Here is a 20,744-nt window from a genome sequence, read left to right as displayed (position 1 = left end):
TCTTGACCGACTCAGCTCCTGGCTGGTTTGGCCGGGACTTTTGACCAAGTCACCTTTTCAAACATATGGAGAGATATTTTAGGTTTATTGTTACTAAATTTGGTATACGTGATGACAGTTTAATTGTTTTGACCATTAACTCGGCATTGGAAAGCCTAGGATGGTCTCTGACAATACATCATCTGTCATATAGTCATTCTTATATAAAGCTTGACCGATTTAAAGTACATGTGTACTGGATAATTAAATATAAAGGATAAGCCAAAGTATTCTTTTTTGCAATTGTTCTAATTTTTGAGAAAAGTAATTAGCTTCGCTTTTGAGACTTAGCTTATTGTTTCCTATTGAAATGCCTCCATTTTAATATTAGACAATGATCTGTATTGATTTCAGGGTCATTGGCTCAAAGGGCAAGGTCACAGGGACCCGGGTTATTTTCTGGTATTTTATTCGATTAAAAGCTCGAAGTTACAGCGTATTGTAGATACAGCGTTCAAACTTTACTTGATGACTTTAACAAAGTAAGGAGGGTCCTGATTATTTGATATGGTCTGTAGGGTAAATGTCGAGCTCACAGTAACCGGGAGATTGAGAATGGTTTTCTAGACTGTGAATTATTTAGTATTATAGCTACGGCTTTTTTATTTTTACGCATTGACTAAATAACACTAGAGGAAGATCCCTATCAATTTTGGTGTCAATGACTCAAAGTCAAGGTGTCAGGGACCTAACTTGATGCTCAGTAATTTTCTCTTTTCTGGAACTCCAAGTCAGAGTGTATAAAAGTTACGGATTTCAAACTATATCCGTTACAAAGTACTACTTAAAGAAGTTCTCTATTAATTTTGGCGCCAGTGGCTCAAAGGTCAATGTAACAGGAACCTTTTTCTCTCAGTCCCCAAAACACACATCTCAAACTCAATTGCTGTTATGATGCCCATCTTTTGCATTTTCCTTGAAAACAAGCGTATTGTGTCCCACTGATGAATAAGAAGAATACTTTGTATAAATGATGAGACAAGGGGCCTTACTTCCGTTTCAAAACTTTTAACAATATAAGATGAACAAAAAAGATCGATGTAATGATTTATAAGGAATAGGAAATTGGTCAGAATTTTAATTCCAAAACAGAAGAAATGTCATTTTAGATCTTGCGAGTATTGCTGTAAGGAAAATACAATAAAACCCTTTTGACATTTTTTTCAAGATACCATGTGAATAGGACGTGGAATAAATGGCGAAAGTGACTTCGGAAAAATTCACAGAATACATTGAATAAAAAGAGGCATATGTAACAGATAAACACGATCTTAATGTCGAATAAGGAATATGGCTTTGGAAAATGAAATTAACTGAAATACAGTGTTTTTTTATCAAAAAGTAGGTATATGTGGCTGTTATAAAATAGAGAAAGGAAAAACACAGGTCGCCCAAAACGATATAAATGAAAATGTTGCAGGTTCGGTTTGATATAGCATGTTCGCGGATTGTAGTGAAAATGCGAGATACCGTCAACACCTCTAGCCTCGGTTCGATCAGAACTCAACATTAGCACATATTAGAGGTACACTAATATAATTTAGAAACACACGCAGATGTGCTCATACGGCGGTGCACATGGTACATGTACAATTCCATGAACACCGGTGTATGATCCACAGTTAAATAAGTTGCATTACCCTGAACGAGAAAACAATTGGCAGAGCAAAATAAACTGGAATGAAGAGGGGGTATGTGGCTATGGAGCCCGCATATAATAGAAATTGAGAACAAGAGGGCCAAGATGGCTCTAAGTCGCTCACCTGAGAAACACACCATAACAATGTAAACAGGTTTAACCTAGTGACTTCATAGAAACAAATATTCTGACCAATTTTTATTAAGACTGGATCAAAAATGTCTCTTAAGTGTAAACAAGTATTTTCTTCCATTTGACCTAGTGACCTAGTTTTTGAGCCAAGATAATCTACATTCGAACTTGACCTAGATTTGATCAAGGCAATCATTCTGACCAAATTTCATGAACCTCAATTGAAAAATACAGCCTCTATCACATACAAAACATTTTTCTTTGATTTGTCCTAGCGACCTAGTTTTTGACCCCAAATGACCAATATTCGAATTTGACCTTAATGTCATCAAGACTATCATTCTGACCAAATTTCATGAAAATCAATTGAAAAATACAGCCTCTATCGCATTAACAAGGTTTTCTTTGATTTGACCTAGTGACCTAGGTTTTGACCTAAGATGACCCATATTCTAATTTGACCTAGAATTCAACAAGGCAATCATTCGGACTAAATTTTATGAATATCTAGTGTAAAATGAAGCCCCTATTGCGTACATAAGACTGTTCTTCAATTTGACCGGGTCACCTAGTTTTTGACCCTAAATAATCCATATTCAAATTCAACCTAGATTTCATCAAGACAAACATTCTGATCAAATTTCATTAAGATCCGATATAAAATGCAGCCCCTATTACAAACACAATGTTTTTTCTTTGATTTGACCTAGTGACCTAACTTTTTACCCTAGATGACCCATATTCAAACTTGACCAAGATTTTATCAAGGCAATCATTCTGATCAAAATTTATCAGGATCAGTTGAAAAATACAGCCTCTATCTCATACACAAGGTTTTTCTTTAATTTGACCTAGTGACATAGTTTTTGACCCCAGGTAACCCATATTCGAACTTGGCCTAGATTTTATAAAGGTAATCATTCTGACAAAATTTCATGAAGATCAGTTGAAAAAATACAGCCTCTATTGCATACACAAGCTAAATGTTGACAGACGACAGACAGACGACGGACGCCGGACATTGAGCGATCACAAAAACTCACCTGAGCATTGCTCAGGTGAGCTAAAAAGACAATTTTAAAAATCAGGCACCATATCTAAGGGTGAGCTAAAAAGACAACTTTAAAAATCAGGCACCATATCTAAGGGTGGTCATACCCTAAGATATTTAAGCGGGAGTATTGGAACCACCCAAGCCGAAATGTTTAAGCTGGAAAATAAACAGTACATTAACACGACATGTTCAACGATCTAACGAGATCGAAATATAACATTTAACCACAGAAGCGGTATTTTCTATGGGTTTGAGATTGTAAAAGGGGAACAGCTCGCGTAAGTAATTGGATTTGTATCAGATGACAATATCAGAAAAGGAGCTCGTATGAAATGGGTCTAGTCTCACTCGACGCAGCTATCTGAGCTACCCCTGCCAAGTAAAGGTCTGGAGGACGTATCGACAACAGAGGACATCACAGAAATACATTGTTGTAACTGTTACTTACGACATTTTATTATACCTTTCCGGGAACTGCATCGAAGAGGCCATAGCATGAACATAAAAAACTACCAGTATGTGACAATGTTTATTAAACCAAAAATGACATTTTGTTAATAATATAAGGTCATATCCGTTACTTACAAGTCGTTACGGCCCATTTTTGGTCAGTTTTAGAAGTATGTACAGAGGAAATTGGTCGTATCTTCCACTTTCGAGCTTTTAATAGACTAATTGTACATTAGGTGATTTGGAATACAGCATTTCTATAGTATTTAGGTCGTAAATAGGAGATTTGATCTTTCATTATTGACGTCTAATGTGAGGTGTATAATTTCTCAAATATTATCAACGCGATATCAAATATATGACAATCGGTACTGTCAGTATCTAAAAGTTTTCTCTATCAAATTACAATATAGATATGAACAGTCTTGATGAGAAATCTGTAAAACAAAATATTTAGATGTTCGAAAGTACTGTTTCTTTCACTAACGACCTTTGATTACCGGAACAGTGAGAGGCTAAAACCTAGAGAGTTTTGATGTTCCAAGATACCGTTCCGCAGTATTACAGACACCTCTGCTTGGAACTCGTTGCTGGCAAACGAATAGATGTAGAGAGCAGGGACTTGGTCCGTATTCGTAAGTGTTTAAACTTAGTCTGAAGACTGTTAAATTTTGAATTTGTCACATTTTAGCAAACTGATACCGTTTAATACTTGCTGAGCAGTTTGTACATTCAGAATGCACTTTCAAGCATAGTTTCATTTTTAAAAAGTACGTGCTAATTAACAACAGAGAAAAATAAAACTTTAGCATTTAAGGTATAAGTCTAAATTTCAAACTTCCAACATAAATGAAAATTAGCCATGTTCTCATTCAAAGCAACAGGCATATGAAACGTTCAGTAACGACGACTTTGAGCAAAACTGCCAACAATCAACAATATTTGAATAACATTTTAAATATGTTACATATAATTTTACTAATCGTAACGTCAAACAAACCCTACCCTCACCACCAACCCTTGATTATTTTTGCAATATCATTCATAATTTTTAATAGACCATTTATACTTCAACATTTAGACAAATATGCGATGAAAATATATTGAAATTTCAATTAATTTCGATACATTAGAAGACGCGAATCACAAATAATGACCATTAACTTGGGGAAAAACATGCTTTCGCTAACAGCATCCTGTGTCTTAATGCCAAAATACATTTATGAAATTTATTTTAAAGGTCCATTACTAAGGGAAAGTGAGTTGGCAATTTTTTTCATAGCCAGTGCATAGACTTCTGCAAGACACTAAATAATGAAGATTGGCAGGTCAAAATTTACAGAAGGTCTTTGGAACTCAAAGAAATGTATGTGTATTATGTTGAAATTTCAATGAATCGACAGAATGACCCCCCAGGTCTTTTTAACTTTCTTCATACTTCATAGAAAAATAATTGTACATATACTTCGATTTATTTCGAATTTCTACATACCAACTTTCATTTTCCAATAAAATGAAATAGTTTCTGTGCTTTTTAAAAGAAATTAAAGTGTTCACTTTCCTTAGTATTGGACCTTTAAAGTACTATGTAAGCTTATACAATCTGTGGTTCGATAAGATAGTGCTTGAAACAGGTCTTTAAAAAATTATGGTATTCGAAGAAATTTTGTAATTTTCTATAGAAACAAGAATACCAATAAACAAATGCATGCCTGGTCACTGGAAGTGCAACAGATTTGCTTGTAAGACATGAAAGAACAAGGCTTAAATATTTAAAAGATAGTTATGTTTCTTGCATATTAATTTTAATAAAATTGTACTCAGTACTAAGAACATATTTATTTAGACAGAAGAACATTTCTAAACAAGTCTACAAATCGATTGCTAAATCCTTCGGATACCCAAAATATTTTACAAATGTGCCATTAATGAAAGTTTTATTTATACCAATAACTGAACTTTCGATATTTATTCTACAGTTGTGTTACTCTGGCCACATGCAAGTACTTACACGCATAGACATCTATTATCTTACTTCCCTTGTACTCATGCAAAGAGCAGAAATGAAAACGATTTTAGATGCAAACAAAAGTTATAACAATTCAGTATTTTACAGTGGAGCTCATATACTTGTCAATATGTCATATTTATGAACAGGTGTTGTAATAGAGGACAGACAGGATTAATGAAGGTAATTGTATTGATCAATATCACCTATGCCTATACATCGTTATAAAACAGTCAATTGCCAAAGGAGGAGATATATCAAAGCATTTGATCAAGACAGACCAAATCCCCTTTTTATACTAAACATCTTTGAAGCTACAACATCTTATGTCCCCGAAAACGATGCATAAAAATCTGTGTGAAGTAAGCAGAATAGCAGAATAGCAGAATAACTCCAGCAGAATAACAGAATAACTCCAGCAGAATAACAGAATAACTCCAACAGAATGGCAGAATAGCAGAATAACTCCAGCAGAATGGCAGAATAGCAGAATACCTCCAGCAGAATAACGCCAGCAGAATGGCAGAATAGCAGAATAACACCAGCAGAATGGCAGAATAGCAGAATAACTCTAGCAGAATAGCAGAATAACTCTAGCAGAATGGCAGAATAGCAGAATAAATCCAGCAAAATGGCAGAATAGCAGAATAACTTCAGCTGAATGGTAGAATAGCGGAATAGCAGAATAACTCTAGCAGAATGGCAGAATAACTCCGGCAGAATGGTGGAATAGCAGAATAGCAGAAAAACTCAGCAGAATAGCAGACTAACTCCAGCAGAATAGCAGAATAACTCCAGCAGAATGGCGGAATAGCAGAATAGCAGAAAAACTTAGAAGAATTGCAGAAAAGCAGAATAGCAGAATAACTCCAGCAGAATGACAGAAAAGCAGAATAGCAGAATAACTCCAGCAGAATAGCAGAATAACTCCAGCAGAATGTCAGAATAGCAGAATAACTCCAGCTGAATAGCAGAATAACTTCAGCAGAATGACAGAATAGCAAAATAACTCCAGCAGAATGGCAGAATAGCAGAATAACACCAGCATAATGACAGAATAACAGAATAACTTCAGCTGAATCGCAGAATAGCAGAATAACTCCAGCAGAATGGCAGGATGAATAGAAACAAACTGAAAATGAACACTTCAAAAACTGAATTTATCATGTCTTATAGCTGACCTCAATTGAGCAAGTATTTCACAAATGCGATTAGCATTGCGGGTGGTGATATCAAACGTGCAAGCATAATTAGATATATCGGTGCATTTCTTGACGAAACACTGAACTTTAAAGATCATATAAAACGCAAATGTCGTACAGTCATGTTGAATTACCTACGAAGTAAGAACATCCGTAAATATTTAACAAAATCAGCCACTGAAATTTTAGCTTTGTCTCTAGTTATTTCACGTTTGGATTACTGCAATGTCATACTGTATGTGTCAGAATAATTTGTATATTTGATATATTGCTAACGTAACACATAAGCACAGATAGTGCTCGACTCCATTTTCACGCTATCTTTGTTATAATTATTGTTAAATTACTGTATAAAATAGAATTTGGGTCATTTGTGGCTGATTTGGGTTCATTATGTGGATGGCTGGGTCCCAGCTTCGCACAATATGTCATATACAAAAGTTAAAGGGAACCAGATATTTGATAGAGCAAGTACTCGTTGTAAAACGCTATGTTTAAATTTGGACCAATCAGAAACAAGTTCTAAAAATAGCACGTCTGCTGGGGTATAAATAGGTAGATGGATGACAGAGAGCTCATTCGGTATCCAGCGGTCGAAGAAGACACATCGAGGATTCAACTAATAATTTATCCCAGTACCTTGATAAGAAGACTATTGCAGTTACCCTGTCAGGGCGGAAAAATTATTAAAAAGAAGACTTTGGAAGTTTGTAGATTAAAAAAGAGTTGCAGAATTTCAACCAGGTTTTGAGCTATAGGGCCAGCGCATATAGGTTTTACCTGAAGGGTAGTTGAATGCTATATACGATAGCATATATAGGCTGAGCATCAGGAAGCTGAGACAGAGACCCAGAGTTTGGTAATCTCCTGAGATAGTAAGAGAGTTCCAGCTTATAGACGGTTCAGCATTACTGGCGAAGTACAGCCAAGGCATCGAGGATATACCTATATGGTAGTTGAATGCTACATATAATAGCATATAGGCGCTGAGAATCCAGGAGTCAGGGCAATCATATAGAGTTTGAGAGGACAGAGGCCGAGCATCTGTGCGATAGGACTCGTATGTTGTTGATTCAAAGACATTGTCTGACGGGAACTTCAACAAAAAGACCAGTCAAGTATAGAGTCTCCAGCCAATAGGAGTTTGAGCTAATCATTTTTAATTGAAGATTGTTAGTTTGAAACATTTAGTGATTTACCTGATCCTTGAATTTGTCTAGCTCATAATAGAAATCATTTACGAATCATTGGTACACGAATCATTTAGGCAAGGTAGCCAGAGGAAAATTCTATATATGAGATATTTGGTCTCACCAGCTCTACGTTTTAACAAAGGCCATTCTACTTCGTTTGTCAGCTAGTCTAAGATATCGTCACCTTAGCGATTGGACCCAAACCGTTGTTCAAGATACTAAAGGCGTAGGCACTTCCCTGGGTCATATAACCAGTATCCTGACAGTATGGTGTAGCTAACGATGAGGTGCGTCTGATGCAACGTATTCAAAACAAGTGCGCAAAAGTTGTCCATAACCGAAAATTTGACAGATCTAAACAGGCATTGTATGACATACATTGGTTGCCGGTGAAAGCAAAGATTAAGTTCAATGTTTTAACAGAATAGCTTAGACAGTATATTCATAATACACAAGGTTTGAGATAGTACGGAAATTCTGAATGTCGTTATGTTGTTCCATACAACAAGTGCAAAACATTCAATAATAGAAGTTTCTGTACTATTGGTTCAAAACTGTGGAAAGAACTGCCGTTAGAACTACGCAAAAGAAAAACACTTACCACATTAAAAAATCTTAAGACACTGTATTTCAGATACTTCGTGTCGTTGTTCTAAATGTTTTGCTAACTATTTTAGCAGCATATAATAGTTTTTGAATTTTTGTAAAAGGTTTTACATTTTAACATTTATATTTTTAATGTTTGTTTAATTAAACGTAATTGTTGGTGCAGGCACTATTGGTAAGGTTGTGTGTAGTATTTCTTTTTTTCTTTTTTTTTGGGTGGACGGATAGCTCAGTAGTTTGTACACTGGCCTTCCAATCCTGAGGTCGGGGTTCGATCCCCGGCAGCTACTCGGGAATTTTCAGAAACGCTTTTCAGTGTTTCCCACCCAACTAGAAGTGTACTGGTCAGGAACCCAGGCAATCCTTGCGTGTATCAGTGCTATATACTGGGCACGTTAAAAACCAGGCTGTCTATTCGAAACGAGCTAGGCTAAGTTAGCCGGATAAGCCTGTATCTGATTTCTGATCTCTCTGTCGTGGGGGCTTTGTCTCACTCTGTCCCTCTGGTCAGATCGCTCTGTGTCTGTACTAGTAGAGGATGAATTATGCGCCCTGTGTGGCTGCATTTGAACTATGTAAAGCGCCTTCGGCGCTATATAAATCTGGTATAATTCAATGTACAACGCCGGTGAATATACTATGTGTAAAATTAGGCGTTTAATCAAATAAAGCAGTTTCAAAGTTTCAAAGTTTTTCTAATAATCTGTAATAACACCATTAGCCAGGGGGTACACACATTACCAAAAAGCAAATTCGATGAATTGGTATCCCCGCTGAAAGGGTTTGTGGTGAGGAATTGCAAAAAAAAATGTATCCGGTAAAAAGTTGAGGGTGTTACTAAGAAAGCAAATAATTTCATCAGTCAAAATCAGTTTAAAAGAAAATGAATGTATTTGTTTTATATTATTATTTGGGGGTAGGGGGTGACCGGTTGAAGGTATAAAACATAACATGTTGATTACAAATATTGGTGGAAATTTAAAAAAAAAAAAAACATTGGTGTTTGAGGCTGGGATGCATGATAATGGTAGTGGGCATGACTGGGTGGAGGAGTGAGGTGGGGGAACGGTACAACTTTGCATGTTGGTAAATATTTATGGAAGGTTTGAAAAAATAAAATAAAAATGGAATGAAAAAATACTTTTTGGAGGGGGGTGGGGAGTGGGGGCTGTTCATAGAAAAGACTAAAGATGTTTAATGAAATTCTACCAATTGGCTGGTTTGTAATGTACAAATCTGTAGATTTATATACAATTAAACGGCAATAACTCTAAGGAAAATTGACCAATAAAAAAAGACTGGCATCATCGAAGTATGTTGGTTCATATTTATTTCAAGTTTTATGAAATTCTATCAGCTTAATTGTTACTGAGAAATGGCTGCAGGCGTGGATTTTTCATTAAATCAAGAGCAATAACTTTAAGGGAAATTGACCAATAAAAAACCTGACGGGCATCATCGCAGTATGTACTGAGAATAGGCTGCGGACGGACATTTTGGGGCATTTTTCATTAAGTCAAGGGCAATAATTCTAAGGGAAATTGACCAATGCAAAATAAACTTGACCTGCATCATCCAAGTATGCTGTTCATGTTCATTTCAAGTTTCATGAAATTTTAACTGCTACTTACTTAGAAATGGCTGCGGACGGACGGATGCACGGACGTGACGGACGGACAACCAACGCCATTTCAATACCCCTCCCGATTTCATCGTCGGGGGATAACAAAAACAGCCACCTACATCCTACCCTGCCATATACATATATTTTTAAGTTTTTGTGTTTAAGAAATTTCACCTTAACTAAAGTGTAACAAACACCCCTAGCCTCCGTTAAATTCATTTTGGTTACGGACCTGGTGTTGACAAGGAAACAACGAAACTCGACTCAAGATGAACATTTTCAAGAAGAGCACACTCCGAAGTAGTGGGGATTGGTTGAGCTAAAAACAACAATACATTGTGTTTAGACAAATAAGAATGTATCAAAGTAAAAACGAAGAAAAGAAGATGAAAGGGGGGCTGATAGGATACTTTTAAGCAATATCAAGACGCACAAGAAACTAAAAGCGAATAAAAAACTGATTTTTTTTGTGGGGGTTGGAAAATGTGGGCGGGTGGATGACAGTTGAAGGGATACTAAGAGACAATATAAAAAACACTGGAATACTTAAAATGAAAAACAAAATGTTTCTTCTTTGTAGGGAATGTTTTCTGTGGTAGTGGTGAGGTGCAGTGAAGTAATGTTGACGGGTGGATGACGGGATAACAAGATGAAATATAGATAAATACAAGAAACTAAAGTACGACACTTTGGAATTGTAGGATGGTGGAGAAACGTGTTGGGTTGACAAATGGACGGACGAACAGATGCCTTATCACAATTCTATTATCTGCCTTAAATTCTGTTATGCGGAATAAGAAAATGTATTCATGAAAGTACAGATAAGGAGATAATTTCAGGATCTATGAAATGTGGTTCATACTATTCAAACACAAAAGAACATGATTTTATCAACATGAGCTAAAGTTATGGAACCTATGTCATTCAGTTAGTATTGTTACGGTAAAGAAGTCTGTGAAGATTCATTTAGGTATGATGTTGAGTTTCTGAGATACTAATTTGCTGACAATGGTGAACGAAAAAAGAAAAATCACAAATATGGTTATAACTTTTTCAAAATAAATGCAAACTTATGGGACCTATGTCACTCAGTTGTCATTACCATGACAGTGACGATTTATCTAGTTGTGGTCAATAGTTTCTGAGATACAGTCGCAGAAAAAAGGAATATATGGCTAAATACAAAGACATAATTTTATTAAATAAAAGCAAGAGTTATGGAGCCTATGTCGTTCATTCAATAATGCCATGATGCAGACGTATGTCAAGTTTTATGTAGTTCCGATGTATAGGTACTAAGATACTAATTTGACAATTACAATCTGAATTTGTTTAATAGGAATGGCTAAGTACATTGGATAAGTACAAAAAGGACAGTACTTAATGCCGAGAGCTATTTAATCTATGTCATTCAGTTGGTATCATGCGAAAGGCGTGTTTGAAATTTCCTTAATTTATGATCAGTGATATATGGTCTTCAAAGAGTATACTCACGAGGCCAATGCCGACGCTGGGGATATCACAATAGTCCGAAAATATGCCCACAGAAAGAAACAATTGAAACTTCCAACAGTGTACATAAGGTATGTCCGAGGGAAATCTGCTGACTTTCTCCAGTGCATATTGAAGGAGGGTATAGATCTCTGTGTGATCACTGAAACTTGGCTACAGCCGGATAGTGATGGCGTTTTAAGCTTAGAATTTTTACAGGAAGGTTACTGATTTGATGATGTTCCGAGACCCGACCGTAAAGGTGGAGGACTTACCCTATTATACAGAAGCAATCTAAAAATGTCAAAATGACCAGCAAAAACTTTCAGTCCTTTGAATGTACTGAATGGAAAGTATGCAGTCAATCGTTCATACTTTACATCTTCGCGATATATAGACCACCGTATTCGAAGAGATACCCAGTGACTCAGACTATGTTCATGGAAGGATTCACTGAGTTTCTTGAACAAATAACGCTCATATCTGAGTATCAGGTGCTGTTAAGTGACATTAACATCCATATGGACAATAAGTTACCAAACAATACCAGTAGTGTTTGAAATCTTTTTAACTGGTTCAACATGTCAATGCTTCAACTCATTCTTGTGGTCACATTTTTGACCTGATGATCACAAAGCTAGAAGACAAACGTGTGAAAGTCTCAAGTCTCACAACCTTTGTCAGTTTGTTTGTTTTTGGTTTAACGCCGTTTTTCAACAGTATTTCTGTCATGTAACGGCGGGCAGTTAACCTATCCAGTAGTCCTGGATTCTGTACCAGTACAAACCTGTTTTCCGCAAGTAACTGCCAACTTCCCGACAAGAATCAGAGCTGGAGGACTTATGATTTCAGGCAGAATGCCGTTTATCAAATAGCCACGGAGAACATACACCCCGCCCGAGGATCAAACTCACGACCTTTGTCAGACTATTATATCTCTGACCACTGCTTTGTGCGTCGCAATATTGAGCAGTGTCGTTCCCCCTTGATCAGGAAAAAATATATAATTTCGCAGTTGGAATTCCAGTAACATCTTACAACCAGAGCTCGTCCAAGGTTAATGATCGTGTGTCTGAATTCACAAGAATCACGTCAGATATTGTTCAGAAATATGCCCCTCTGAATGAAAGAACTATTCTCTGTAGACTGACAGTTCCGTGGTACTCTGGATACATAAAACAGCTGAAACAGTACAAACGATCAATAGAAAAAATCTTTATGAATGATAAATCTGACCTGTCAAAGAAAAAAGTATATAATGGTATAAGAAACATATATAGTGCTGAACCTTCTAGGACCAAGGATGAGTATTCAGACCAAGAATGGCAGAAGGAAACATAAAAATGCTAAATGTTTTTGCATCAGATTTACTTGGAAGGTCGAAGGACAATCCACTCCCCATTACACAGAGGTTCAGTATCTTTGGTAAATTACTTCCTACGATAGTTTGCCGATATTATAAACAAATTGAGAAATGATCATGACAATATACAAATTACAACAAACATCAATGATAATTCTTCCTGCTCGAATCCAACTGTGATTATAAATACATTTACTGCGTTCAAACCACTTTCCGAAATGCTACCTTATGTAAACCTGATGTAATTCCAATTAAAAAAAATGAGCATTTTCACAACTTGCTCCCGTTGTGACAGAAATTGTAAGTCTATCACTGCTATCTGGTGTGTTCCTAGAGGCGTGGAAAAGTACTTTCATTAAAATAGAAAAAAGTGGAAAGTCCACAGGTCGCTCAACACGACAAAAACGAAAATGTTCCAGGCTCCGGTTTGACTGAACCTGTTCATGGACCGTACTGGAAATGCATGCTACTCCCCATGCCCTCTTGCATCGGGTTGAGAAGAACTAAATTGGTAAATTACTTCCTACGATAGTTTGCCGATATTATAAACAAACTGAGAAATGATCATGACAATATACAAACTACAACAAACATCAATGATAATTCTTCCTGCTCGAATCCAACTGTGATTATAAATACATTTACTGCGTTCAAACCACTTCCCGAAATGCTACCTTATGTAAACTTGATGTAATTCCAACTAAAAAAATGAGCATTTTCACAACTTGCTCCCGTTGTGACAGAAATTGTAAGTCTATCACTGCTATCTGGTGTGTTCCTAGAGGCGTGGAAAAGTACTTTTATTAAAATAGAAAAAAGTGGAAAGTCCACAGGTCGCTCAACACGACAAAAACGAAAATGTTCCAGGCTCCAGTTTGACTGAACCTGTTCATGGACCGTACTGGAAATGCATGCTACTCCCCATGCCCTCTTGCATCGGGTTGAGAAGAACTCAATATTTTACATGTTACAAGTACAAAAATGCAGACCGCAGATGTGTTCATACGTCAGTGCACATGGAACTTTATCATATTTAATAATTGTCCTAAACCTTTATTGAAGAAGCAAGTTCTCCTGCTGGAATTCCAAAACTATTGTCCGTCTCCAAATTTCTTTTAAAAAGGCTGCATGAAGCAAATTTAAGCTAGTTTATTAAAGTGCCTATAGAAAATATCAGAGTTGAAACAGTAATGGTCAAAATTTATAATATTTTGGAAACCGTAGATAAAAACCAAATAACAATCGTGATCATAATCGACTTGAGTGCAGCGTTCGATACCATCGATATTCCGATACTGATTCAAATCATTCAAGATGAGTTTGGTATTCATAACACTCCCTTGAAATGGATCGAATCTTATCTCACGAACAGAACAATGAGAGCTTAGTCGAACAGTCAGCATCTGACACTGAGCCATTGAAGTTCGGTGTTCCACGGGGTTCTTGTACCGGATCGGTGATCTTTAACCTGTATCTAAGGTGCAGAAATAACCAGTCAATCTCTACCGATAGGCGGATGACCACAATTTGCGTTCAAAATTCAAGCTGGGAATTATCAAAATGAGACAACTGTTCTTCAACATCTTGACAGTTGCCTAAATGAAATCATAAAATGGATGACAACATTCAAACTGAAAATGAATCAGCCTAAAACTGAAATAATTATATATGGAACCAGACAACAGTTAGGGATATTGAAAATCATAAGTGTAAATGTTGGTGGGTGTGACGTAAAATGCGCCGATCATGTCAGAGACCTGTGTGTAACCATGACAATTATCCCAACCCAGAAAAAGTGTCAGATAGCTCATGTACAGTTACGAAATCATAGAGCTATACGTAAACATCTCAATAAATCATTAGTGCATGGATTCGTTCATTCCAACATTGACTTCTGCAACGGTTTGTTTACCGAAATTCCAGCCTATTAAATCAACAAACTACAGTCCAAAATCATGCCGCTAGAGTAGTCATGAATTCTTCCTATGAACAGTCATGTGAAGTCGTGTTCAAAGTCCTAGTTATATTCTTCTCTTTCGTCAATGATACAGTGGGAAATGTTTGTACCTACTCGACAACGGTACAGACTGCGATCACAAAGTGACACTTACTTAAACATTCTTAGACGGATATCAAAATTATCAGACAGATCTATGGTCGTCGTTTTTCCAAAATGGTGGAAAGATCTACTTAGCTATCTGAAAGACATTCAGTCTCAAGCCAGCTTTATATCAAAACTGAAAACACATTTGTATAGTCAGTTTCATGAACAATGAGTGTGCTCTTCTTACATACAAAATATTTGTAATGATATAAAATAGTATTTATCTATTTCAGTTCTAGAATCCTGTTCATATTTTGAATGTATTGTTGTAATGTGTGTTATGTAATTGTAAAGCTCAATAGAATATTTTATATTTTTTGCACTATATATAAATGCAATGTATTTGTATATGTAATAGTTATTGTTCGAGAAATAGGTCTGCATTGTGTTTATAGACAAATCACCTCACAGGTCTATAAAGACTATGCAGACCTATTCCGAGAATGATAACTGACTGACCTACATGCTCCTGTTTTATATAGTCCAGGGGCCGTTTTCATAAAGCAACTTAAGTATAAGAAATTGATTATTTACTTAAGTATTACTTAGGTTAGAAATTTATTTTACTTAAGTATATTTGTTATTCATATAATAACTTAATAAGTAATTCTTGTTTTTTAATGTGGACGAAAACATTAAAAAAGAACAACAACATTAATTTCAGACAGATACAACATGCACAATTATGTTTAAAGTGCTTTATCTGAAAACAACACTTTAATCGTACTCACCACGCTATTTTATTTTCTGACTGAAGTCATTTCTTACGTATCTTAAGTTTTAGCTGTTTTATGACTAGAACTTAAGTTTTTACTTATACTTAAGTTGAAATCACCACAAACTTAAGTACAATCTTAAACTTAAGTCAAAACTTATACTTAAGATGCTTTATGAATACGGCCCCAGATTGGTTTCGGATTTGAAGAACGCTTGTAACGTGTATGTATGATTACAAACAAATAGTCAGAAGAAGGAACAAGACAATATGTGCTATAAGTTATCGGATACTGTTAATATAACAAAAGGCCCAACTTGCTACGCTCCTGTAAACATATTTATCAGCAACTAGGACATGACATTTTGTTTTGCATGAAAAATCCGTGCACATTTGGGAAATATTCGGAAGATTATAGTCCCTTTCTGAGATATCAATGTGTGTCTAGTCAATTAGTCAGAATTTGACGCAAATGGAATTTATAAGTTTTTTATACCCACAAGACGGGCATATAAAAATCGCACTGTCCGCCAGGTAAATTCTTGTCCGGGATGTATGTCTTCCATCTTTAAAGTGATTTTTTAAATAGCTTGGCATAAATGTTAATAATAATGAGACGACGTGTCTTGCGCAAGACCCATACCCCTAGCTCCAAGGACAACGTCACACTTAGAGGTCAAAGGTTAACATGGTCTGTTTCTCGTCCGGTCCATAACCCTGCCATCCATGAAGGGATTTTGAAACAACTTAGCATAAATGTTTATCATAATGAGACGATGTGTCATGCTCAAGACCCAAATCCCTAGCTCCCAAAGTCAAGGTAACACTTATAAGTCAACGGATAACAGGGTATGTTTTCGTGTCAGGTTCATAACACTTCCATTCATTAAGGGATTCTGAAAATATTTGGCATAAATGTTTCTCATACTGAGATGACGTGTCATGAGCAAGACCCAGACCCCTAGCTCAAAGGTCAAGGTCACAATTATAGGTCAAATATTAACGTGGATTGTTTCTTGTCCGGTCCATAACTGCCATTGATAAAGGGATTTTGAAATTACTTGGCACAAATGTTCCATATAATGAGATGAGGTATTAGGCGTGGGACCTAGACCCCTAACTCCAATGTCAATGCCACACTTAGAAGTCAAAGATGTTTCTTGTCTGGTCCATAACTCTGCCATTTATCAAGGGATTTGAAAATAATTTTACACAAATATTAACCATATTCGGGAGATGTGACACGTTTATGACCGAGGCCTCATAGGGCAAGGAGAAGGGCACAAAATCATATGTGATTTTTATGCGTATGCAACTGTTATATTCTGGGGCCTACTTCGGGGGCATTTGTCACCAATAGTGACAGCTCTTGTTTTTCATAATTATTATAAGAAATTTTAAGTTTATTTAGGTCTTTAATTTGCTACCTAAATATACATTGCCGTAATAAAAAAGTATTGATATAGATTCATCATTACATTATCACAAGAAATGCTGTCATAACATACCGTGATCAGGCACAGGCCAAGAAGACACAACGAAATGTGTTAAAACACTGCGCACACACCATCAAAAAGATATTAAAACCTTCAGTTTTCTTGACAATAAAAGTAACGAGTACAACTAATTAAGAGGCTTGTAGTTCGAGGCCTCTGTTGTAATTGGCATGGCAACGATTTGAATTAATATTATATAGTTTAAAGTCGTTCTCCACATCTGATTCACGTGAAGAAGTTGTCAGATACTTTTGAATGTAAATACAAGTATAGAATCCAGGAAACTGACAGTTTTACACAAAAGAAAGGCTGTCGGGTCGACAAAACTTTGTACGGTACAAAATATCTTAAAATATTTAACCTTTAGCCGGCTGTCGGCAAATGATCCTGCCTTTGTGACCAGCGCAGACCAAGTTCAGCCTGCACTTCCGTGCAGTCTGATCATGGTCTGCGTCTGCACAGTTCACTATTCAGTCAGTTCATTTTCAGTGAACATCCCTTCAAATAATAAATGGCACTGCCCAATTGTATGATAGACCAGTCCATTATAGAAAGTTAGCAGGCGAAAGTTTAAAAGCATAAAATGTCAACTGTTATTTTTATATGAATTTTCGACATTCAGCAAAATAAGAACATTTTTCAGAAAACAAGAAATGTACTTTGACCAGTTATCCACCAATTACCACTACCTAAAAACTGCCTTTCAATACGTTAATCTTATTTCAGACACGTTTGGAATGTATCAAGATCATTAAACTGGGCTATTTTCTAAATTTACATTCCATGTTGATCGTACAGAAAATCTTCACAATTCACAATAGCAGATTAATGATTAACCTGGAGGAAATTTGTGTTATTTGTATCTTTTGCAATTATATCATTGTCATTATTTTTCATTGTAAAATAAAATGTCCTGTTTCATGAACCATTCTCCTCCTAGACGGGTTAACTTTCAGATAAATATCAAGACCTTTTTAGAATTGAATGTTAAGGTTGAACAGTATACCACAAAACAACAGATGTTTAGCGAATGAACAGCATCTTGACACATAACTTATCTGTCCAATACGTTCTGTCCCACGGAGTTGGATACTTAAAATATTCTAAATGAGTTGCCCCACTTTAAATACGAATGTCATTTGAAAAGAAATAAATGTAAACAGTTGTAAAAACGATGTTTTACCTAGTTAAGTAAAGTTTAAGCACTCGCACGATGTTACAAATGCATCAAAACGAAGACATGTAACAGCTTTTTAAAAATGGTGCGTTTTTAAAGGCGCTGGACTGTCCAGAAGTGTGGCCCCTTCATGTAGCCCCTTTCCGGAATTCAATACATATATGAATAAATTGACAATGGTTTTGTACAATAATATAAATATTTTATATGCTGTTATATTTTCATGTAAAACAATTTACTTATTGACAAGGTGAGCGTTTTTTGATCGCCTGTCGTCTATTGTCGTCCGTGCTTTCACAATTTCTTGTGTACATGATAAAGACCACATTTTGCAATCACTATTAACCAAACTTGCACACAATTTATTGGCTTAATACCTGGTTTCCTTTCGAACACTGGCCAGATTCCATCATGGGTTCCAGAGTTATGGCCCCTAAAATTTTGGCTTGTGAACACGATAGAGGCGAAATTTTGCAATGTACTTAATCACACCTGTACACAACTTGTATTGGCATACTATCTCGATTCATTTCGAAAACTGACCAGATCACATCATGGGTTTAAGAGTTATGGCCCTTAAAGGGCCAAACTTTTCTATTACGACTTTTGCAACATTTATGGTTTGATTTGATACAATCTTGCAAAATATCTTCAACAACAATAGATCTGGGATTCCATGATGAATCCTTCGGATCTAATCATAGGTTTGGGAGTAAAAACATTTTTACCCTGTTAAGATTTACCTTAGTTACATTTTATATTCGATTTTATCAACACTTACACACTACTTAAGTTACAATAAGATCTCGGTTTCTTTTGAAAACCGGGTAGATTCCAGCATGGGCTCTAGAGTTATTTCCCCTGAAAGAGGCACACTTTTTCTATTTTGGCACTTTCAGTAATAAGGAATTTTCATTTATGCTTTAATTTGATACAAACTTGCAAGAAATGTTTATATTGATGATCTCTAGGCCAGGTTTGAAACTAGGTCATGTGGGGTTAAAAATAGGTCATCAGGACAAATCAAAGGCCACTTTTATGACCCTATCTTCTTGAAACCTGGTCAGAATATTTATCTTAATGATTCCTAATCCAAGTTTGAAACTGGATTACATGGGATCAAGAACTAGGTCACCCGGTCAAATCAAAGGAAAAGATTGTTACGATTACTGAGGTACCATTTATGATCCCATCTTCATGAAATTTGGTCAGAATGTTCATCCTAACGATTCCTAGGCCGAGTTTGAAACTGGATTATGTGGGGTTAAAAACTAGGTCACCTGCTCAAATCAAACGAAAAGCTTGTTAACATTCTAGAGGCCATATGTATAACCCTGTCTTCATGAAACCTGGTAGAATGTTTATATTGATGATTCCTATGCCAAGTTAAAAATCGGGTCATATGGGGTCAAAAACAAGTTCACAACTCAAATCAATTAAAAGCTTATTAACACTGTAGAGGCAACATTTATGACCCTATCTTCATGAAGCTTGGTCAGAATGTTTATCTTCATGATTCCAAGGCCAAGTTTAACAGGTGAGCGATATAGGGTTATCATGACAAATATGCTAGTAAGTAAGTATTTCAGATAAATCCTGTTTTATATCACTTTGTACACATGCAAATAAAGACAATAAATGAAAATAGTGCTATTGCCAAGCAAACGTGTCACCTACTGGAAGGGGTATTTGTCAAATTTGCTGCCATATATTGAAACGTAATTGAAGGACCTGCATTTTCTCCAAGTAAACCATCATCTAAGAGATTTCTTGTATTTTTTAAGTTTATGCATGATCTACCTATTGACTGACGGATTGACAGACAGACAGACAGACAGACAGACAGACGGACGAACAATCGAACAAAGGAACAAAATGAGATCTGTCTTTTACTTCTGTCCGTGAAAAATATGTTGTACATTTTCAAATATTGCAGGATTCCACTTTGTATAACAGGCAGACAGACCTGTAACATACTATAAGTCCACCATTTTTATCATATTCGTTGTCTTAAGTGATAGTCCAAAATATAAAATTTCTCTGCAATAACCATGCTATTCCGCAGTGATTGATAAATGTACTGCTGGTGTAGGTAACATCTGTTAGGAGTATTCCACACCCAGGATAGATACAAAACTTAAGCAAAAAAAGTTTTACCTGTTTCTTCCATGCGTACTTGATTTCTGACTTCCTTTAATTCCTTTTTAAGTCTTTCATTATTCTTTTTCAGCGCGTCAGTTAACTTTTGCCTCTGTAGCAGAATCTCTTGCGTAATGTTTTCATTTTCTATGGCAATTTTCTCTGCGTTATATTCTGCCAGTAGTTTGTCTTTTTCATCAGTCGCCATAATAAAAAGTACTAATATCCTACAGAAATATAAATGACGGAATGTGGGATGCGCCTGTATGGAATGTATTGCGTCGCAAAACTAAACTAAAGAACTCAAGTTAG

At 36.0% G+C, this 20,744-nt stretch overlaps 1 protein-coding gene across 6 annotated transcripts in view; it reads right to left on the bottom strand.

The window, feature by feature from the left end:
* Positions 1-20,744, bottom strand: part of LOC128558690 (uncharacterized) — an 83,942-nt gene extending 63,198 nt beyond the window's left edge. For 3 of the 6 annotated variants that reach the window (XM_053548760.1, XM_053548763.1, XM_053548762.1), the window contains exon 1: positions 20,451-20,744. In XM_053548760.1, the coding sequence (XP_053404735.1) occupies positions 20,451-20,640 (190 nt within the window). In that variant the 5' untranslated portion in view covers positions 20,641-20,744. The remainder of the gene's footprint in view (positions 1-20,450) is intronic. The other 3 variants (XM_053548764.1, XM_053548759.1, XM_053548761.1) reach the window with 1 other exon arrangement.

The sequence above is a fragment of the Mercenaria mercenaria genome, chromosome 7 (genome assembly GCF_021730395.1).
Source record: "Mercenaria mercenaria strain notata chromosome 7, MADL_Memer_1, whole genome shotgun sequence".
Classification (NCBI taxonomy): domain Eukaryota; kingdom Metazoa; phylum Mollusca; class Bivalvia; order Venerida; family Veneridae; genus Mercenaria; species Mercenaria mercenaria.
The sequence above is the reverse complement of the archived record's forward strand: the minus strand, read 5'-3'. Positions and strand labels throughout refer to the sequence as shown.